This window comes from Struthio camelus, chromosome 1, assembly GCF_040807025.1.
Source record: "Struthio camelus isolate bStrCam1 chromosome 1, bStrCam1.hap1, whole genome shotgun sequence".
In the NCBI taxonomy this organism is placed as follows: Eukaryota; Metazoa; Chordata; class Aves; order Struthioniformes; family Struthionidae; genus Struthio; species Struthio camelus.
In genome coordinates this window covers 191,721,471-191,741,965 of record NC_090942.1, presented here as the reverse complement: position 1 = coordinate 191,741,965, position 20,495 = coordinate 191,721,471, and the positions used below count along the sequence as shown (strand labels likewise).

The following is a 20,495-nucleotide window of genomic DNA, read 5'->3' as shown; positions in this document are numbered from 1 at the left end:
CAGATTTTATGAGAGGTTTCCTTAAATCAAGGTTTCAGAATTCATCCATCAGAGGCCAATCACTGCTTCTGCACAAAAGCGAAATGGACACTTCCCGGCAATGTGGCCTTTAATGGGAAATTAAGTTTCCACAAATTCACCATTTTATGCAAGAAAAATTTAATTTTGCTCAAACTATTTAGGTTTCCTTTGGGAAAATGAAAACAAAATATTTCCTTCACTGCATGGCTTGACGCAAGTCAAAATGTTTCAGTTTATTTTTTAACTGAACAGGAATATTTTATTTCAACTCATTTCTACTTGAAACTGCCTTTGGCTGTGGTGTTCTGGTAGATATAAATTGTCCAGGAGAATAAGGGAATAAGACAATTTGCATCACAGTCAGCTCACAAGTAAATATTTTTAATTCAACAATATTAAAATGTTACATTTAGATCAAAAAGTCTGAAGCAAAATGTTTCAATACTTTCAAACTGAAATTCTTCAGAGCTTTTCCTTCTGTGACAAAATTTTGATCTGTGGAAAAAAAAATGTTTAAATAGTCAGACCTTCACATGAGAGACAGGACTTTTTTCCAACTCTACTCAGCTCACATATCATGATACCAGTTTTATGCCACAGCAATTCCATTGAGCTTCACTGGAATCAGATCAACTTAAAATTGGTATCACGTGCAACAATACTGATCTCAGGGCACACACTTAGTCAGAAAAAAGATGTGCCTTATGGTGTCCCAGGTTCACACTCATATTTTCCTCCTTGTTGGGATTGTGCATACACAAAGGAGGTGGAGATCCAGGCTGATCTGCTAGATTATGGCGCCAAATACCTTCTCACCTACCGTTATAGGAAATGGTCCTAAAATCTGCAGCGGGACCTGGACTTATAAATAGTGTATCAGAATAGAGAATAAGGCTCATTCTCCTCATATTGCTTTCTATCATTTTGCAAGGATGACAGAAATATAGATGTAATTATTTTATACCAGACAGAGAAGTGATGTAGCGAGGAAAAAATAATAATGGTGAAAGAATATTAGTGTTAAACCTTGAAGGAAATGGTGGGAATACGGTAACAATGAGACATATAGTGTACAATAGGGTTAATTACAGTAGCTTCAAGTTTAGTTAAAGCTATTATCCAAGTGGGGAAGCATCTAGGGCTTTGCAGAAAGCATCCAACCCTATGCACTAGGGGAAGGGATCAAAATAGAGGCTGTAGCAGGGGAGAGTGACCAGGGTGGGTGAAGTCCTTCATGGTGGTCTGCTCGGCCATGTCACTGGGTTGGGAACCGAGGGTCTCAGTCTCTTTTCCTCTCGGAGCTGCTATGTGAGACACATGTTTTCCCTGGCTGGTTTCCCTCCCTGTTTTGCCGGTGCCATGCTCCAGACTGGTGCTTCTGCAGGCCCAGCAGCAACGGGGAATTTACGCTCTTGGCCTCAAGCCGACAGTTTGGGCTGATTTTTCTTAGATGCCAAGCAGAAGCTGAGAAAGAAAGAGTGTACATTGATTTCCCACTCAGAAAAATTCCTTTCCTGTCCCAGAAATGGCAGTCTACCCAGCTTCCAGCAGAAGAGATCCAGCTTAGAAGCCAAAGGGCCTAGGATGAAGGAAACAAAAAAGGTCCTGTGCATCTGCATCTCTGTCTCCGTCCTCCCTTCTCTTGCACATCCTTCCCAGGCATCTTCCTGAGAAGAGCTGACGCAGTAGCAGCCTGCTGAGAGGTGATGGCAAAGTGTGGGAGATGTGGGATAAAGAAATCCAGTGTCCTACCCCATGCACGATGAAACAGGAGGGAGGATAAAGAAAGAGGAGAGAGGAAGAACCTGCACACACAAACCAGAGCAGCAGCGACAGGGGAATGCAAAGGGGCCATGTGGGAAACACTTCCTGTCCAGGCTGCCCGTTCACTTTCCCTGCATGCATACATGCAAGTGGTGCTCCCACCCTCACCATAGCCCAGGTTAGCCAGATAACGTGCTTTCCAGATACGGCACTTGTCCTTACAGCGGATGAGCTATAGTAAGTACAATAGGTACTATTTTAACCCTTAGTCCAGTACAACTCATTTATGAAGGCCCTTACAATGTTGTCTGTGTTATTAGACTTCTTTTACTGAGTTATTTCTGTGTTAGCCTTCATGTAGACAATCCCAGGCAGCTTAGATGAGAGGGTCAAACTAGCATGTAGATACGTCAGGAAGACAATTACAAAAGTAAGCGTGCCAGACTAAGTCTACTACTTCTGCTCCAAATAAGTGGATTTCAAGAATAATAGGAAGAGAAGCTCAAAAATACCTAACCTTCAAGATATGTGCACAGTTATTTAAGAAGGACACAATGTTGCATTATTTTCCTCTATGTTCTTTCCTTTTGTTTTGTTTTCTGTTTACATAAGGGACGTCCTGCCTTCTGTTAAACTGCAGTCTCTTTATAACAGGAACAATTTGGGGGAACAGACTTTTTCCCTTTTACTGTAAAAGGACTATGTGCTTTAGAAGCTGCAGAAAGAATAGCATGTGTTTGGGGAGTAGAACAGCCTATAAATCACCAGATATACTGTACATCTTTCCTAAAGTCATGGATCCATGAGTCAGCGAGGCAAAAGTAAGAGATAAACCACAGCTTCTCCTAGGACTGAATAGAAAGTGAAGCAAAGCATTTGCAGGTAGGGATAGACAGGGAAGTTTGGAGAGTTTATGTTATTTTTACATATATTTGATATATATTTGCATATTGCAGATTGCTTAGTATTTATTGCTCTTAGAAATTATAATTAAATAGAGTTATTCCAACTTCCCTTTCAGCCCCAGCTTCTAATATGTGGTTCTCATTCAAAAGCTGCTTGTCAGAAGCAGTCCAGCCTGAATCAAAACAGATGATAGCCAATTTTACAGCAGAGATCCCCCACAACAACACACTGGCACCATGGCATTACTCACCAAGGGATTTTCAGCCATCAGGATCTGTGGTCCACAGGGAGGACAAAGGGCATTGGTGCCACAGCACACGACTTGCTTGGGATCAGCATCCATGGACAGCAAGGGTGAGGGATGCTGCTCCTGTGCATTTTTTGGAAATGTCAGGTCAACCTGTTCTCTCTTCACTGCAAAGGAATGGGTAGGAAGGCCAAGAGATTCAGAAACTAGCTCACCTGTGGAGCGTACCTTGAGAAGACAGCAGAACTGTTTAGTTATTTGTTCCGGTTTCTAACAGCAGGGCTCTGATTCACATCTCCAGGCACCACAGCATGAACTGCTCCAATAGTTGCTGATAAATGTAAACAGAGATACCAAATAGTCTCGACCACAAGAAAAATTATTCACGTTCCACTTGCCTCACATTTAGTTGTCAGAATGAACTATTAGACTCTGTAGTTTTTATGCTTACTGATTGCACAACCCACTCAAAGCACTGAGGACAGCAATGACAAACTCAGGAAGAGGGGATTTTTGTACGCAGAATAATCTTGAGAACAGTAAGTTCGGGTTATGCAAAGTAGGTTTTCTTCCTTTTCTTCTTTTATATGAAATTGTTGAAAAGCTGTGTTATGAGGAAGCTAAAATGTATGCTATGCCAAGCATTAAAACCTTGCCCAAGAGTACAGATTAATGTCCTACAACATTTCCTAGCAGTGCTAAGAAACAGAGGAGGGCTTCTCATGAATCTGATATGCTGGTGCCTTCCAGCAATTAAACAGCAATATGTAGACTATTTCTGCCAGCTTTGTTTCTAAAGAATGGTTTATGACTAGCTGCAGCCCACATTATCACCGTTTTAAGGTAAGATTTCACTTAATTTACATAGACTGGGACCCACTGCAGCTGCCTTTATTTTTAACGCAGACAGGTTGCCTAGGATTGCAGGTCCCAGGGTGTAAGACACTACCACAATTTGAGCAGAAGATTGTTCGTTTCAAAATGGGTTATCACAGGACTTACAGTTTTCCAGAACTGCTCATCTTTGGGAAAAACAATGGTCAAGATTGACTTTAAACATTAACGTTTTTTTTCTCTTGAATTGCACCTGATTGTGATTTGGCCTTCAACATACAGTATAAGCTCAGTCCTGCAAGGAAACAAGAGCATCTTTGGAAGCCCAGGCACCCTTATCTCACCAGGTCCAGCAGAGGAAGGTTGGATACCTATTGCTTGCTTGGATCTACCGCTATAATGTTAACAAATTAAAGTGAAACCATTTTCAGGCTTTTGTGGGTTTATTATAGTAAATAAAGATTCTGAGATAAATAATATAATATACTTGTGCTCAGTAGCACATCCAACACACTTTGCTAGAAGAGATCAGAAGATCATAGTTTTGTTTCTAATGTGCTGGGCTATGACTTCAATGCACAAAAGTAGTTTCTGACTCGTCTACATTTTTCACATACATCTCTAGGAAAGATAGTTATTCTACCTGCGCTACCTGTGCCTCAATTTCACATCTATCATATGGTTTTCTGGGAGGACAGAATAGCGACCAAAAGGCACTTGGCCTTTACCATGATATGCCTACACCCAGACCAAAAGAGATGGTACAATGCCAACCTGAAGAGCTTACAACTATTCCTGCAAAGCTCTTAGGCATGGCAACATCCAGCTGTTCACACTAAACCTTTTAAGCTCCTGATGTCTAGAGTAGAGCTACAGTCCTAAGTTAGACATCTGAGCACAAGAAGGGTGAAGTATCTCAGAGTGAGATTCGCACCACCGTGGTGAAGGGGAAGATGAAGCTAGTCAGTGAGAAACAGGAAGGTGATAGACAAAGTTCTGCCTCTTTCTACACTTCAGGCATCTGCTTCAGGCCTACAGGGAGGTACAGGTGTGAAATCAGGATTCACAAGCCTTTTATACACAGCCTATTTATTAGTGTATTCGTGTAAGAAAGTGGAAGACCAGGTCCTAAATCTCCAGGAGGGAGGTACACAAGCGCTGCCCGGGGAAACTGGGCCACCTTCTAGCAAAGACTGAAAGATTTACTGAGACAGAGAGAGAGCTCTGCCAGAGGGAGTAGCCTCTAACCCACAGTTAGGGTTACAAAAAGTACCTCCCACCAAGGACTGTTACAGCAAAAAGTTGTCAGAGCCTGGAGGGAGCCATGTAAGAAAACAGCAGGACACCTGTGTTCTTCAGAAAGGATGGTATCTAGCCCTAGCCAAGAGGTCATGTGTCCCTTTCTGCACAGTGCCTGTGTTTCAGCAGAAACGGAGCACACTGTCTGCAGCTGATCTCTGTCTACTCTCATGTCGAGGGGGTCACCACGACCGACATCATCTGAGCCCTCTGAAGCAGAGCCACTAAATTCACTGGTTGAACTCTGTAACCATGCAGTTCTCTTGTTAGAAGAGGAAGGGAAAGGGCCTGTCCTGGCTCTTGGGTGGGATTGCCAGGAGAAACATTCCATGCTAAATTCAGCATTATCAGACTTTTCTACCAGCTTGTGTTGTCTGACAGCCCTCATCTACGGGATCAGGAAACCTCAGTGTTGGGGTGGCTCATTTCTGAATCCCAAATGGGTGTCAGTAGGAACTACTGCCTGGTTGCTCAGTCCTGCTACGGAGTCTGTTGAGTCCTGCTGTGAAAGTTGTTGGCCTGGGCTTAGTCAGTAGCAAAAAGCAGCCCCAAAGGAGATTTACTGTAGGAGAGCTAGAGCTTCAAAGATGTGGATGGGCTTTGGCAGGCGTTCCTAGGCTCACTTTCATAAAGTTTTGATACCTGAGGAAATTGCCACATGTCAGCTGACCTGTGGTATCTCTCCAAGTGCTCATACTCCACCTTCAGTAAACCTCAGGAAACTCCAGTTGGGTTGGTGGTGCTTTGTGAAGAGCCAAGCTAAGGGGCTCCCACAGCCCAGGGGGCATGCTGCGGCACATCAGTGTCCTCTGGAAACTTGTGCATGTCTGATCACACGCACTAGACTGCCTAAGCCTTTTTGTATGCAGCAGTATTCCTCTCCATAACAAAAATCTTCAATATATGTCAGGATGGCCAAGGGAGCAGCTGGCCCCTTAGCTGAATTTTTGGCAACCATAAGTCACATTCAACTGGGAGTAGGTTTCCTGCTATGTGGAAAATTAAAGAGTTGCCCAGTTCTTCATTCACATTCTGGCAGTCGAGGTACAAGGCAGAAAGGGTGGAAGACTATTTTGTTACCCCTTGTGCTTTACGCTATTTTGTCTTACCGAACTGCTTCATTTGGGACTCTGCTTTCAGACAGGCTGACAGCTGGGAACAACTGGGGTTAACTGTAGCATCCGCCTCTTGACGAATGACAGTGACATCAGGGTGACTTTAATATTTTATAAGTATCTATTGCCAATTTGATTGCCGTGTCCGCTCCGACCTGGAGTTAAAAGTGAAGGGGACTAAACACTAGTCCTTCCATTTAAGGCTGGCATAATTTCTGCTCGCAGGGGAACGAGCTTCATACTTACAGTTTTCACTAGTATCTACCATTGCAAGCCTTATATTTTGTCTTTTAAGCCTGCATCCTGTAAAACATTGTAATTGCATGCAGCTGTGCTTGCAAGGCATCCTCCGCAAATGAAAAGAGTGCACTGAAAAAGACCCAAGCACAGGACCGCCAAAATATAAAGTGAAAAAGCTGCTAGTTGCCAAAAAGACCCTATATGGTCTGCCCTCCTCTGCCCTCCTCTGCTGTTGCTACCTCGCAGTTTATGACATCCAGATAGTGGGAGGTCTGACAAACTGAACAAGGCAGCGAGCAAGAAATTCCATTCCTGTCGAAATCCGTAATTCCTTTGTGCCGGCTGCTCTTTCTAGAGTGTGTGCTCTCTTTTGTGTCACTTTGAGAAGGGCTCCGATATTATTATTATTTTAAATATAGCTTGCCCTGGGGCAGGGGAAATGCACAAGGAAAGAGCCGGCAAGCAGCCTATCTCTCAGAAGAAAGGAGCAAGACTCACAGCACAGGAACTGGCTTCACTCAAGTGTGCACTTTAGAAGTCAAAAAAAAAAAAGAAAAGAAAAGAAAAGAAAACTATTCCAAATACCACCATTTTGGAGGAGACTGAAGAAGAAGGACCTAAAACTGGCTAAATGCAGTGAAGGATATGGTAAATCAGGGTACAAAGTGAACCTAATTGCAGTTTAAGTGGGAGCTCTGAAGTACGATGTAAGTCTTCCTTGAATTGTATTTTTGATCCTAGTACTTATTTGCTTAATTTCCATTTTGAAGCCATGCTGGGCCAAAAGGTACAATTAGCTGTAAAAATCAACATGGAGCATAATAAGAAATCTCTGATATGAGGCTGAAAATGATACTGAAATACAACAGAAGTCAGAGACTATCAGCCATATTATGGAAGATGAACTATAAATAAAAGCATATCTAATTATTTTGAGAGAAAGATGCTGGATAGAATCTTTAATCAACTTTCTTAACAGAGAAGCGAGAGCTCTGCTGTTTTGTATGGCAAGCTATTTTAATACTGCTGTGTTTAAAATTGTGTGATTACAGTTACCAATAGCAATAAGATGTAGCTCCAGAGGGGAGTCCTAGTGGTTGCAAAGTTTTTTCTCTTTTATTTCTCCAACATTTTTGCTCTCTGAAGCCTCAAGTCCACATTCTCTGTTCTACACTTGGGTTTTGCTCTTCAGCTGGATTTTTCAATGTGTGCTAACACCGGACTTCCTAGGGAACTGAAAACAAAACATTCCATCATTCGGAATAATCCTGGTATGGTTTTCTACAGCACGTTAGTGGCAAAAATACTGTCGACAAAAGATTGTGTTCCATCAACTTCTGGCATGGACAGCTGAGGAATATAAAGCCTGATGGTGACAAAGGTTGATAATCTCCTGTTTTGCACTATTTATCTCACCAGTTTCGGACTTAGCAATGGATATTCTTTGTGATGAGGAGAGCTCTGTGAACCCAACTGCAAACTCCTTAATACAACTAAATCACGAGAGAAGACTCTACAAAAACGTTAATGGACCTGCAGATATTAATCTTTCACATCTCTTTAACTTGACTGTGGACTCTGAAAACCTGACTAATCTTTCATGTGAAGCTAACATGAGTCCACCGTGCTACTCTTCCTTGTTTCAGCTTTCAGAGAAAAACTGGCCAGCTTTGCTGACAGTGATAGTGATTGTTTTAACCATTGCTGGAAATATTCTTGTCATCATGGCTGTGTCACTGGAGAAAAAGCTACAGAATGCCACTAACTATTTTCTAATGTCACTTGCAATAGCTGATATGCTGCTGGGCTTCCTTGTCATGCCTGTGTCCATGTTAACCATACTGTACGGTGAGTATTGCCTGTGTAATCTACTGCATGTATTGAGTAGCTTTAAGCATTGCATGCACATGTTGTTGCTATTAATTTCACTCTCTTACTACAAAGGCAATGTAATCACTCCATACAAGGTGAAATACATAGAACTGGTTAACAGATGCAAGAGTAGGTGGGCTACTTGAATCTTTTCTTACTTTAAATTTCTAATTACAGACATTTTAAACATTGTCCAGAGCATCATTAGTTTACTACTCTGGCTCTGGTAGAATTGTCTCCAAATGCATACAAAGATTCTCTGTTCTCTCTATTCTTTCAGTTTTGTCCCTGGCTAATAATTTTCAATATCCCTAATGAGAATGCAATGTCCTGACAATTCCTTTGCTCTGCAAACATGCATAGAAGCACTAATGACTACCTTTAGATTCAAAGTAGACAACCTCTTTTTTTTTTTTAATGAAATAATTAAAACTTAAATTGTTCTCTTAACACCAATATCCTACTTAGACAGCTACCCAGCAGCAAATGCTGGAACGAGTTTTGGGAGTTAAAAAATGCATGGGAGTTAATTTTAGTAACATTTACAAATGTAAAACTGAGCATCAGCTATGATCGCTTAAGAGAAGGTATTTAAGAATTAACTGAATTATGACTCACGGTTCATACCCTTTTAGGTGATTTATAGCAGACCTTTCTTGTCATTTTCACCAAAATCGGTTGCAGCATAGCTCACATATAGAAAAAAGCAGACTATGTGCTCAATCAAAATATTAGCAGGCTGTTATCACCCCTAAACTTCGAGAAATGAATTGTCCGCTGCCACAATTGAATTGCTACAGTTCAAGGAGAAGGCAGGCAATGTCAGGAAGAAAGCGAGGTCATCTGCAGAGACTTGTACAGCTTATAGGATCGCTTCAGTACTCCAGGACTAAAGCACTGAGCAGGAGCTTGTAACGTTAGGCAGATTTCATCCTGAACACTAGGAGTTTATTTCCAGATGTCTCTTTCAGTGTTTCTGCACGGGCTGCCCTCAATAGCATTTGTAAACTGTGTTTGGTGCCACTAATACTTTGTGATTTAAAAAACTTTGTGATTTATTTTATTAGTGGTGCAACAGCCTTTGGTGGGAAATACAACACAAAATAGAGCTGTAGGAACAGAAATCATCCGATTTGTGAGATTAGCAAAACCCCTTTTAAATCCTGGGTGATTCCCTGAGATATGCAACAGGGACTCCTGCTGGCCGGGCTCTGCCACCGAGGAAAGAGATGCCTGCAATCCATGTTACAGAAATGATTTACACGTTGAAATGCAGAATTTCCTGCACACAGCGAAGGAGGGCAGCTGCCCGAGCCTGGCTGAAACTGTGGTCATGCGTGGGAAAGCTGCATCTTGCCCCTTTGCGGTCACCAGCACAGAAGAGCAGCTGGTCACCAAAAGCCACCAGGGAGGGAGCTTTGCCTCCTCGCTCCTTCTTTCACCGCTTTTTCCTTTGCAAAGCACTGCTTTGGTAACTAGTCAGTGAAAAAACAGCCAGTGACACACATGGAGTCCCAGAAGTGCCATCCCAGTGTGGTGCATCATTGGGTGCTCCCACTGTGACTAATGCCTGGTGCAGAGGGAGACCTCCCCTGGCACAGGAGCATTGGGGCTCAAACGCCCCGAGAAAGGTCAGCAAGCAGCCAGCTTCGTGGCTGCCCCATGTCAGGCACGCTGACCATCCTCAACGCAAACCGGGGGCCTCTGTGCCCCCATTGCTCTGCCACAGCACTCCCGAGGACCATGCAATGAGGGGGCCCCATCAGCCACTGCATCTTCCCATGCCCAAAGGGGCACTTCCAGGGAAGCCACCTCCTGCAAGGCTTTGTGGCACGGCTCTTCCTGTGCTCTCTCCCTACTTGCTGGCCCCACGTCTCACCCTGCAGCCCGACTCCCAGCAAGCTGTGCTGTGCCTTAGCGTGAGCACCCTGGGACGGTCCTTCAGCTCCGGGGAGCTGATTGGGCTTAGCCCCATCTCCAGGTCTGAGCCCCATCTCCAGGTCTGAAGTTCCCTCCTTGCCTGGCCTTGCAGCAACATCACACTCATTTCCTTGCATCAGGAACTGAGCAGGTTTCCCCTCTGGAAGCAGCCTTCTCACCTAAGCTGAGGTCTGTCCTCGGATGTATATTCTCACTCAGTGTCCCCTGAAGGGGGATGGTGACTGTTATGCTCAAAATAGAGATAATTTAATTGTTCTCTAGAGCTTTACCATTACTGTGAGCAATTGATGTTCAAGTGCCTTGGCCACAGATGCCAACCATGTGTCTGCCCCATTTCTGCTTGCCAGAACTGCAGCCTGTACCCTTTGGGGCAGTCAGGCTTCTCCATCCACCCAGCAGCATTAATCTCCACAGAAGAAAAAAGATACCCAGCAACACTCTTCCCTGCCTGCCAAGGTGGATGTGCCCAAGGAACAGAAAACTCACAGACAGTTCAGCAACAAAGTTGAATAAGTCCTGAATAAGTCTTGGGTGGCCAGAGAGCTGTTGTTCCCCTCTTGGAGATTTTCCCACCGCAGCATGAAGAATGCTGTTGAGATTATTGACAGATACTGTCTAACTCCCTGCTGCTGTGTAAGGAGAGTGGAGTGGCTGCAGGAGGGCTAGGCATTTCAGAGGGCTGCTGTCTAGTCACATGCTGACCCTAGATATGGCATAGCTGATGTGCCTCTGCCAGGGGAAGACGGTGCACACAGCCTCCTCAGGGACCATGCACACCTGCAGACTTTCCACTCCTCTTTCTTTACAGCACTTTCTTAGCCCTTTGCTGAGATGGTTTTCCCATACCTCCCTGTGCTAACAAGCAGGACCCCAGCAATCCTAGCCAGCTTCACTTCTCTGCCTGCTCTCCTGAAATTCCTTGTGAGAAAACTTCTCTTCTCACCTGGATACTGCCATCTGGCTACAACAGGAGGAAAAAAATTCCCTCATCCTAGGGGATCCCTGCCTCCTTCTCCCTCAGCCTGAAAAATGAACTGACTGAGCACATGGACATGCGAGCATCACTTGCCTGTCCTTTGGATGGGGCTCCCTGACACAAGCTCCTCGACCTCATGAGCCCTCACGGACCACAGGAAATCCTGGACCTCACAACTCTTTCCCTGCCTACCACATCTTTACACTGCAGCCATATCTTTTTCCTTGGTTATGTGGAATGATGACAGCCAGACTACAACCCAAGGCAATGGTACCCTACTCTGCATGCCACATACATGCAGAGGCCCTAAGGCCTGTCTGGAGGATGTTATCTACATACCTTCTCACTATTATTGCCTCCACTGTTGGTTCCCCTCATCTAGCTTCCCATTCCTCGGTCCTGTAGCCTCCAAGGTAGCTTATCGGAGGGATGCTGTTTATCCCTGTCCCAGCCAGGCTTAGAGCAAGGACAAGTGTTTAGAGGAACATGAAAAGGGTGTTTCCAAAGGCCACTGAGGCAAGAGAATACATACACGTTGCCAAGTGCAAAAATATTTTATTGCTGTCAGGCCAAAAAACTTTTTCCCTGTGTAAACTGGCCTGGCCTGACAGAGAGAGGCTGCTGGCAAGACATGCTCCTGAACACCAGCCCTCAGTTAACAGCCCTCCAGAGCCTGGATTCCCCATTGGAAGACTACAAAACAAGACAAAACATAAAAAAAGCTGACTGGCTTGTCAGGGTCAGCTCATATTACAGCAGTCCAAGAGCATGAAGAAACAGCTTCCCCTGTCACTGAGACTGAATTTAACTGGACATGAATCTAGCTCCTCTGCCTCTTCCTCTGTTCCTACTCTTGCAAATCTTGTCACACCAAGTCTCCGAAAGAGACAGGCAGTCTCTGAAAAACTAGCATGTTATCACAACACCAGCTTTGGCATTGGCCCACGCAGTGCTGCCACGGGCAGCTTGGGTAATATGCTCTAAGTTAAACCACCACAACTGCAAAACTTTCTCCAAGAGAATTTAGCAGTGCGTCCCTGCAGAACTAGAAGGGCCTGTGAATGGGGGTCTTACAGACTCTGGTTAGCCTGGGTTTGGTTAATACTGTTCTTAACAATTTGGATAGTGTATAGAGTATAAGCTCACATAGTTTTCCAAAAACACCAGGCTGGGAGAGGTTGCAAGCATTCAGAAGGACAGGATCAGCATTACCTACAATGATCTGGCCCCCTGAGGACAAAGTCTAAAATGAACTAATGAAATTCAGTGAGGATAAACACAAAGACATCCTCATAGACAGAGAAGAAGATACCAAACAAACCACTACAGGATAAATTTGTCTAAGCTGCAGGCATACTGAACAAGATCTGGGGGGCAAAATGGATCATAAATTACATATGTGTCAATAGTATGCTGTTTCTATACAAAGGCAGACATCATTCCAGGATGAACAAGGGCATTCCTTGTAAGACCCATGAAGCAGCCTTCTACTGCCCTTAGCAGTCAGAAGGCCTTTGCAAAAGTACCAAGTTCAGTTTTGTCCACTCTGTTATAATCAAGGTGTAGATAAATTAAAGAGATTCCAGAGCAGAGAAACAAGAAGCACAGAAGGTAAAAACATCCTCTGTAAGCAAAAGATAAAGGAATTGGCTTTGTTTAGTATAGAAGAGAAAAAGAAAAAATTAGGCAGAAAATGGTAGCCGTCCTCCAATAGCTTCCAGGAAGGATGGTAATTAATTGTCCTTCATGACCAATGAAAAGAACAAGGAGAAAAAAAGATTTAATTTGCAGCAACAAAGATTTAGGTTGAGCGCCCTTGCTTTGGCTTATTCTTTCTGGAGGAGCCTATCTCTGTTCACTGATAATATATGGAGTAACCTCCTTACTAGGTAGAGTGTGCCTAATGATAGGTGACATAAATATCACTTGTGTGTAACAAAATACATTTCTCTGGTGTTCCTCAGCCGCCACTAAATCTAAAGTTTCTGCCTCAGACATTAGAAGGTTTTGCATATCAGGAGGTGCTAATAAGACAGTAATTACATGAAAAAAATACTTAGAGAAAAGTGAGAACTGTCATGTTTACAATGACAAAATTGCTCATCTTTCCTTAGCTTTGTCGCCAGAAATGGTTAATTATGGCATGAAACACTATTCACATAGAATTTTAAAAATAGGGGGAAAAAAGCATCGAGCCTGTAGGCTAGGAAAGAAGCAGAGATACCCCCAAAAGATGAAGGTTTAAAAGGCTGCAAGCAAATGGAAAAAAAACAAGGATCTCTTAAAACAGGAAGTGTCAGACAATTTCTTTCAAAGGCATCACTTACTATAAACTCTTCCTAGAGGGATATGTGCTATAGGACAAATGTAGTCATATGTGAATATGTGACATTTCTAGCTTATGTCAACTTTCTCTTGTGCAGGATATACATGGCCTCTACCCACTAAGCTCTGTGCTGTTTGGATCTACTTGGATGTGCTTTTCTCCACTGCATCCATTATGCATCTCTGCGCCATCTCACTGGATCGCTATATTGCCATTCGAAACCCCATCCATCACAGCCGCTTTAACTCAAGAACCAAGGCTTTCGCAAAAATAATTGCTGTGTGGACCATATCAGTCGGTAAGTGAGGCAATATTTCAGCATGTAATTGCAGATTTCTAGCTTTTGATAGGATCTGACATATATTTTGCAGCCTAAAACTGTATTCTCAGCCAGCAATATTTTGCTTGCCACAGTCTAAGAAATGCTGTAATGCAGTAATTATGCAACAGAAATCAACAGTGCCAATGGGATTTGGAGCAGAACTGAGCAGCACTGTCAGAGAAAGAATATATATCAGCATTAGAACAACTCTGTTCAAGTTTATTTTAAAGATGTGTTTATTTCCCATATTGATTATTCATCATTACCTTAATACGGGAAAAGAAAAAAATATTGGAACTGGAAAGATTTCCCTGTTTTATTTACGTCAACTGTTCGTATCTTCTCATGAAGGTAATTTGCTTAGAGATGTCTCTTACAGGTGGATCTTTTCTGCCTTTCTTGGTGCACAGGGAGGGGTGTTTATCCCAACCCATTTAGATATTCTACACACACCATGAACGAGAGAAGCTTCCCCACAGGATAGTTCAGAGCTGCAGCCTAACACAGGTGCCCCGAATCACTTAGTAGATGACTCTCTCTTTGCATTGACTTAAAATTAGGCTTGGAAGTGTTACTTGGTAGCAGCATCCTTGGTCCAGAACTGTTTTATGGCATGGGAAGTGGAAAAAGTTTGGTCTCTGATACCATCAGGGATTTTCTCATAGTCCTAAGGCAATGATTCTCAGAAACGTTGAAAGCACGGTCCCCTTTTGGCTCATCTGTTTTTGTACAGCCCCTGAGTATCGGCAGCTTACTTATTCAGAAGCAAGAGAAGTTCACTCTCTTGCCCTGGAAGAGATGACTGTCGCCAGTGATTAAAGGTAATTAGCTGCTTCCCTGGCTAATATCAATTAATGTGAGTGGTAATTGTAGCCAGTTATCATTCTTTCGAGGGGAAGGAAAAGAGATGAGGCCTAACGCTGCCACTTGTCTGCCCTTTCGAATTCTTCCCTGGCCCTGCACTTGATGCTGGCCCAGAGTCTGCGAAAAAGCAGTCCAAGATGTTTACGGCTTAAAATAGCTGTATCTTCTGCAGTACAGGAAGAGATAGTGAGAGCCCTCTCTCAAGGAGAGGACAGCTCTGCATGTTCCAACGCGGAGAACCGGCTGGGTTTAAAAGCGTTACGTGTGACTCTGGGGTGCGTTCAGCCGAACAGATGTAGATGTCGAACACAGGCCAGATGAACTGCACCCTAAAAATACCTACTCCTCTACTAGCTATAAACGAAGCCTAGAGCGTCTTGCTCAGATGTCGACGTCTTCATTTAGATGAGATGAGTCATACCTTATATTTCTACAGTCACATTTTTTACTGGCCCAGTAAAAAAATATATTACTTGCTCTGTCCAGTTTTTCCAGTCTTGGATCCCTCTAACTGCAAACATTTTCAGTGTATTCTCCTTATATAACATAAAAAAATAAGAAAGACCCCTTTCCAAAAAAAAAAAAGTTAGATCAAGTGTTCATTAACTTTGCACTTAAAGCATTTGTCTGTATCTGTGTGTGGTGCCTATGGTTAGTTCGTATGAGATTACTGTACTTTTTAACCATTAATAAATTAACAAATTCACAGAAAGGTCAGAATCACCATTCCAGAAGCAAACCAGTGGTCCATGCAGCTCAGCGTGTTACTTGAGACAGTGGCTCACCACCAGAGTGTCTAAATTATCGCATTACTAAAATACATCCCTAAAAGATCATTCCTTAAGGCCCATTAGTTAGAACATGGTGCATAACCTGAAGTAGAAGGGTTTAACTCCTTGATATCTTGATACTTAATTTCAAAAGTTAGGAATATTCTTTGCAGGAATAACAAAAAAAATTAGCCGTTGTAAAAACTCCTTTTCTGCTCTCTGGAGACTTTTTTTCTACCAGTGAGCAGTCAAGCTGCAGATGTTATTTGTTATTACAGTGGCAAGTGATAGCAATGTGGTCCTTATTGATATAACTCTGAAAAACACAATTCCTCACTTTATGGGCAAGCACTCAAGCGTAGCATAAGTGAAGAGGACAGAGTCTTGCTTTACTGTGGTTGGATAAGGACAAATGTAAGGTAATGATGAATGTTAGGAAAATAGGTAGGCTGATAGGGTTAAATCCACCTCATTCATACATCAAATGTCATCAAAACAGCAAGTATATTAAATAATACAAATGAATCCAGGCAAGTGCACTGAGTTGTGCAGGGAATAAAGTGCTGCTTGAGCTAGTTTGCAAGCGGCATGAAAGCAAGCGGCATGGAGAGATGAACTGAAGGAAGAAGAGTTAATTCCCAGTCTGGCAACTGTGTCATGGATGATTTCTGGCAAATGTGATGTCCTTTGGAAGAAAGACAGGGAAGCAAACACACAACAAGCTACAAAAGCTGCTGAGCTGCCCGCTGCCAGGCCAGACCGAGTTTGCACCACGGCTTATTGCTATACCAACAGAATAAAAAAAAATACCAGTACTATTAGGAATCTTGACAGATCCCAGACCTCCCATGAGACTAAGTGCCAACCAGTTATTGGCCCTGTCCTCCTCGTCTGCCATGATCTGACCACAACAGATACGAAGTGGTTTCTGAAGAACAAGGCACTTTATATATCATTTACTAATAGGAAGTGGTTTCTGAACAAAGAGGTGCTTCATCTATCATTTACCAATCTCCAGGCTCTCTACTTATAGTAGCAGGCCTATAAATTATTTAACTCTTTGCATTTTCACATAGCTACAGCTAGCACAGGCAGAGCCAGTGTCAGGCACAAGGTGCTCTCTGCAGCGCACAGAGTTTGGCTGCCATTTCACTGGGAAATTATGAGATGCACCAGTTTCTCAAGGTTTTGCCCTCCTGTCTCACTTCAGATATCCTTTGGCTCCCCCTTGCTCATGCAATTTGCAGCTGAGCTGGCACCCTGGTTCCTCCTGTGAACTTCCATGATGTATGAGATGGCGAGTGAAAGAGTGAGAGAAAGAAATGAAAGGCACCATGTTCCCCTGCAAAGAGGCTCACTTCACTTGAAGAAGAGGGGGAAACCTGTCCATCAGAGCATCTCTGATAGCTCCCTCAGTCTCAGAATCCTTAGTGTATCCTTTTTCACAGTCCCCTTCAATCATTGCTTTTACCAGGCTGAGAGGCCCCGTCTATTTAGTGTCTGTTAGTGTGGAAGGATCCCATGCCCAAGTGGTCTTTGCACCCTGCTCTGTATCTTTTCCAGTACTTCTACCTCCTCTTTAAGACATAGGTGGCCAGACTGCCGTATTTAAGATGTGGCCACACTGCAAATTTATGTGGTGTCATAACTTTTTCTGTGTTGTTATCAGTTCCTACCTTCCTAAGTCCTGTCATTCTGTCTGTCTTAATGATCAGCTCTGAATACTGAGCTGACATTTTCAGCTCAGTGACTCCAAAAATCTCTTTCCTGAGCAATAATAGGCAATCTGGCACACATAAGTAGGGTCAACCTCCCACCACACACACATACGTCCAATTTTTTGCTGCTTAGCGCTGAATTTTGCCTGCTCCTTTATTGTCCATCAGCTGAGGTTTATGACCACCTTCTACAATTCTCTACAGTCAACGGCTGTGTGTTGTCAGCAAATTTATACTCACCTTAGTTCCACTGCCTATGCAGTTAATGAACGGGCTGAACAGCACCTCCCTAACACAGATGGCTGTTGGATGCTACCATCCATAACCCTCATCGTGAAAAGAACCATTTAGTCCTACTCTTTGTCTTCCAACACAACCTTTTTCTACAAAAGGATCTTGCTTCTCGCGCCATTAGAGCTTAATTCTTTAATAGGCTTTGATCAAACAGCGTTGTCAGAGACTTCTGGAGGTCTAGGAACATTGCACCAGCTGGATCACCCTTATCCCCTTGCTCTCTGACTTCTCCAAGTTATTTGAGCTGATCTGTGGGACACGGCTTGCTTTCTCTGCAGAAGTTCTCCTGATGCCTCCCAGTCTACCAATGCCTCTTTCATTGTGACTTCTACTAATTCACCTAGGTAATAATGCTTTTATCCACTAAATTTCTTTTTTGTTCATTGCATTTTTAGATTTTCCTTTTATTCACTATTTTTTTAATTTTACTTTTATTCACTAAATTCACATTTTTTTTAAGTGAGTTTAATCCAAAACCCATTCAAGCAATGGTCTTCCTTCCATTGGCTTCAGTGCTGTCTGAAGTATTTCAAATACAAAGAATGTAAGAAAGGACAGGCAATTTCACTTAGGTGACTTCTGAAATCTTGACTTTTTTAGAAAAAAAAATTGGACTAACATTTATTTTTGCATTTAGTGGCTGCATTTTGCCAGCAGCCCTTCTTTCACTAGACCATGTAATGCCACAGGCAATTGGTTTAAAATGGATTCTAATTACTGTAACAGATTCTAATAGTGTCTTTAATTTTTAAATCATCCAGTACCACCAGTGGCTGGATAATTAGATTATTTGTAGCTGTTGAAAGCAAAAGCGCATTAAACCCTGAAAATTATTCCATTTGTTTTAAAGCACAGAGGTCATTATGAGAATAGGTGTAAAGGACCCAAATATTTTCCCTCCGTAGGAAAATTAGAGCTGAATTTGTTCAGTAGCATTTAGCTGGAATCTATAGAATTACAAATAAAGCCTAAGCTGAAAAATACAGGTAAAACACCTTTGAGTTCTAAGTGGGCCTAAGAAATGTTTTGTTCTGTAGGAGGCCAAAAATGTAGCGTTGTCTCCTTTAAAAACCCTTGAAAAAGCTACATAAAGGAGTTAAAGTCATGAATTTAAGCCCTTATATATAATCATTCCTCAGTCCTTATTTCTCTCTATGCCTCTGTTAATGGTCTAAGTCATGGGAAGTTTGATGAAGCCCAAATCCTCTTAGCTGAGTTTTCTCTTATCATTTCTTGCTCAGCCTACACATCTGTTCATTGCCTTCAGGCAGTCTCTGCTCTCCCCAGTCACCAACTTGGATTTATTCAGTACTTTTCATGCAGAAGAAAGTCCAAAGTGGAGCCGGACCAAGCTACTGTAGTATCTCCCACAACATATCTCTCCATAATTTTGCCTTTGCTGTAGAAATTTCAAAAATACAGCTACTGCAGCATGTGAAGCAGCATCCTCCACAGTGCCGAGTGAAAAAGTTACCTGAAGGTATATGGAACAAGCCCAGTGCAAACTACCCCTCTGATAATTTGCCCGTGGGAGGCTTTACACTGACGCAGAGGCTTACATTTTCTTCTCAGGCGGCCTGCAGAACAGCCCCTCTGCGGACTTCTAGGTGTCCTGCAGAGTTGGAAGGGCCAGGGAAGCAGTGGGGATGTGGCGAGTACAGCTATCACAGTCTCCGGATTGTGGTTTGCCAACAGCTTTGGCCTCCTTCGGCTCAGCAGCCACTTAGTTCTGTGAAGGATAGCCTTCATTTCAAAGTCCCTTTACTGTTTTCAAAAGGCACAAATAGCCAAGGGATTGCACGCTGGGAATCCCTGTTCTGGATCCACCACTTCCTCCACTTCTTCCCTATGGCTTACTTATGACTTGCCAATTCATTCAAGTCTAATGTAGGGAGAGCTTGGCATGGGAAAAGACCACTTATAAAACGGAATATGCTGCCAAAATACGTACAAATGCAAATAATTATACACAATGCTGTTGTCCCATCGCAAGGATTTGAAGGTGAGCACTTAAATTCAGAAGTGCTGGAGCTAATCTTGAAATATCTGCTACAATACACTCTTTATCATGTAGTCATTGCTTTTGCTTCCATTTCTTCTAGCTTTTGGAAACTTGCCTTTGCATTCTTAGCGGTGTTTATCATCATTTTCTTAGACAATATTTCTATTTTTTTAACATACTTCTGAAAGCATCTCCCAGAGAGTGAGCACACTGATTGCTCTTTTCAGTTGGAGGGCAAACCGTATAGTTTTTGTGTTTGACCAGTCCCCTGGGACATGCTCCATATGTGGATGTAGATGCCACCGTAAAAATAAAATGCCGTAGATATTGTCAAAAACTGTACCATGATATACAGAGAAAATTGCATTAACTATAAAGAACGGCTGTGGCAAAAAATTTCGTAAGCACGAAATTCGAGTTTCATCAGCATCTCACAGAAACAGGTTCTTTGTTGTTGTATTATTTTACAGAGACACAGTCTGTGATGCTCAACAGTTAGCAATAGTTATGCCAGTAGAGAGTTTCTCTCCTTACTAATGACCCCACCAGAATTGACAACTAATTAGTTAACAAGCACTTCATTTGCAAACTGTCTGAGAGAAGTTAACATTACTAAATACTGTGATACAAATTTCTGAGTCAGCCTGAGTCTGGCTATGAGATAGTACTTAATATGGTTCTAAGACAGAGATATAAATATCATAATTACTTCACATATTGATGTAAATTATTCCCCCATTTCCCATGCACCAAAATCCTCTGCTTAATTTCTTCTTCCCAGAAGAGCAAATACATCTCATCCACCAGGCCAAAAGCTTACCACAGATACCTCCCTCTCATAACCATGTAGGTTAAAAAAACTTGCATTTTGAAGTTTTGTATGTTTTTTCAGTATCTAACAAGGAGGTGCTACTGACCCGATGCTTTTCTTTTTGAAAACAATGCTCAACGGAGTGATAATGACTGAATCACTTTCTAAATTCT

At 42.7% G+C, this 20,495-nt stretch overlaps 1 protein-coding gene and 1 long non-coding RNA gene across 2 annotated transcripts in view; one reads left to right on the top strand and one right to left on the bottom strand.

Annotated features, from left to right (window-relative positions):
* Nucleotides 1–382: 382 nt before the first annotated feature.
* LOC138065580 (uncharacterized) lies at nucleotides 383–3,382 on the bottom strand. The gene is made up of 3 exons (XR_011138616.1): nucleotides 3,154–3,382; nucleotides 2,942–3,061; nucleotides 383–516 (listed from the first exon to the last, which is right to left on the bottom strand). It is a non-coding gene; the product is annotated as an uncharacterized lncRNA (long non-coding RNA).
* Nucleotides 3,383–6,740: 3,358 nt separating this feature from the next.
* Nucleotides 6,741–20,495, top strand: part of HTR2A (5-hydroxytryptamine receptor 2A) — a 59,546-nt gene continuing 45,791 nt past the window's right edge. The window contains exons 1-2 of the mRNA XM_068929806.1: nucleotides 6,741–8,274; nucleotides 13,639–13,839. Of these exons, the coding sequence (XP_068785907.1) occupies nucleotides 7,860–8,274; nucleotides 13,639–13,839 (616 nt within the window). The 5' untranslated portion in view covers nucleotides 6,741–7,859. The remainder of the gene's footprint in view (nucleotides 8,275–13,638; nucleotides 13,840–20,495) is intronic.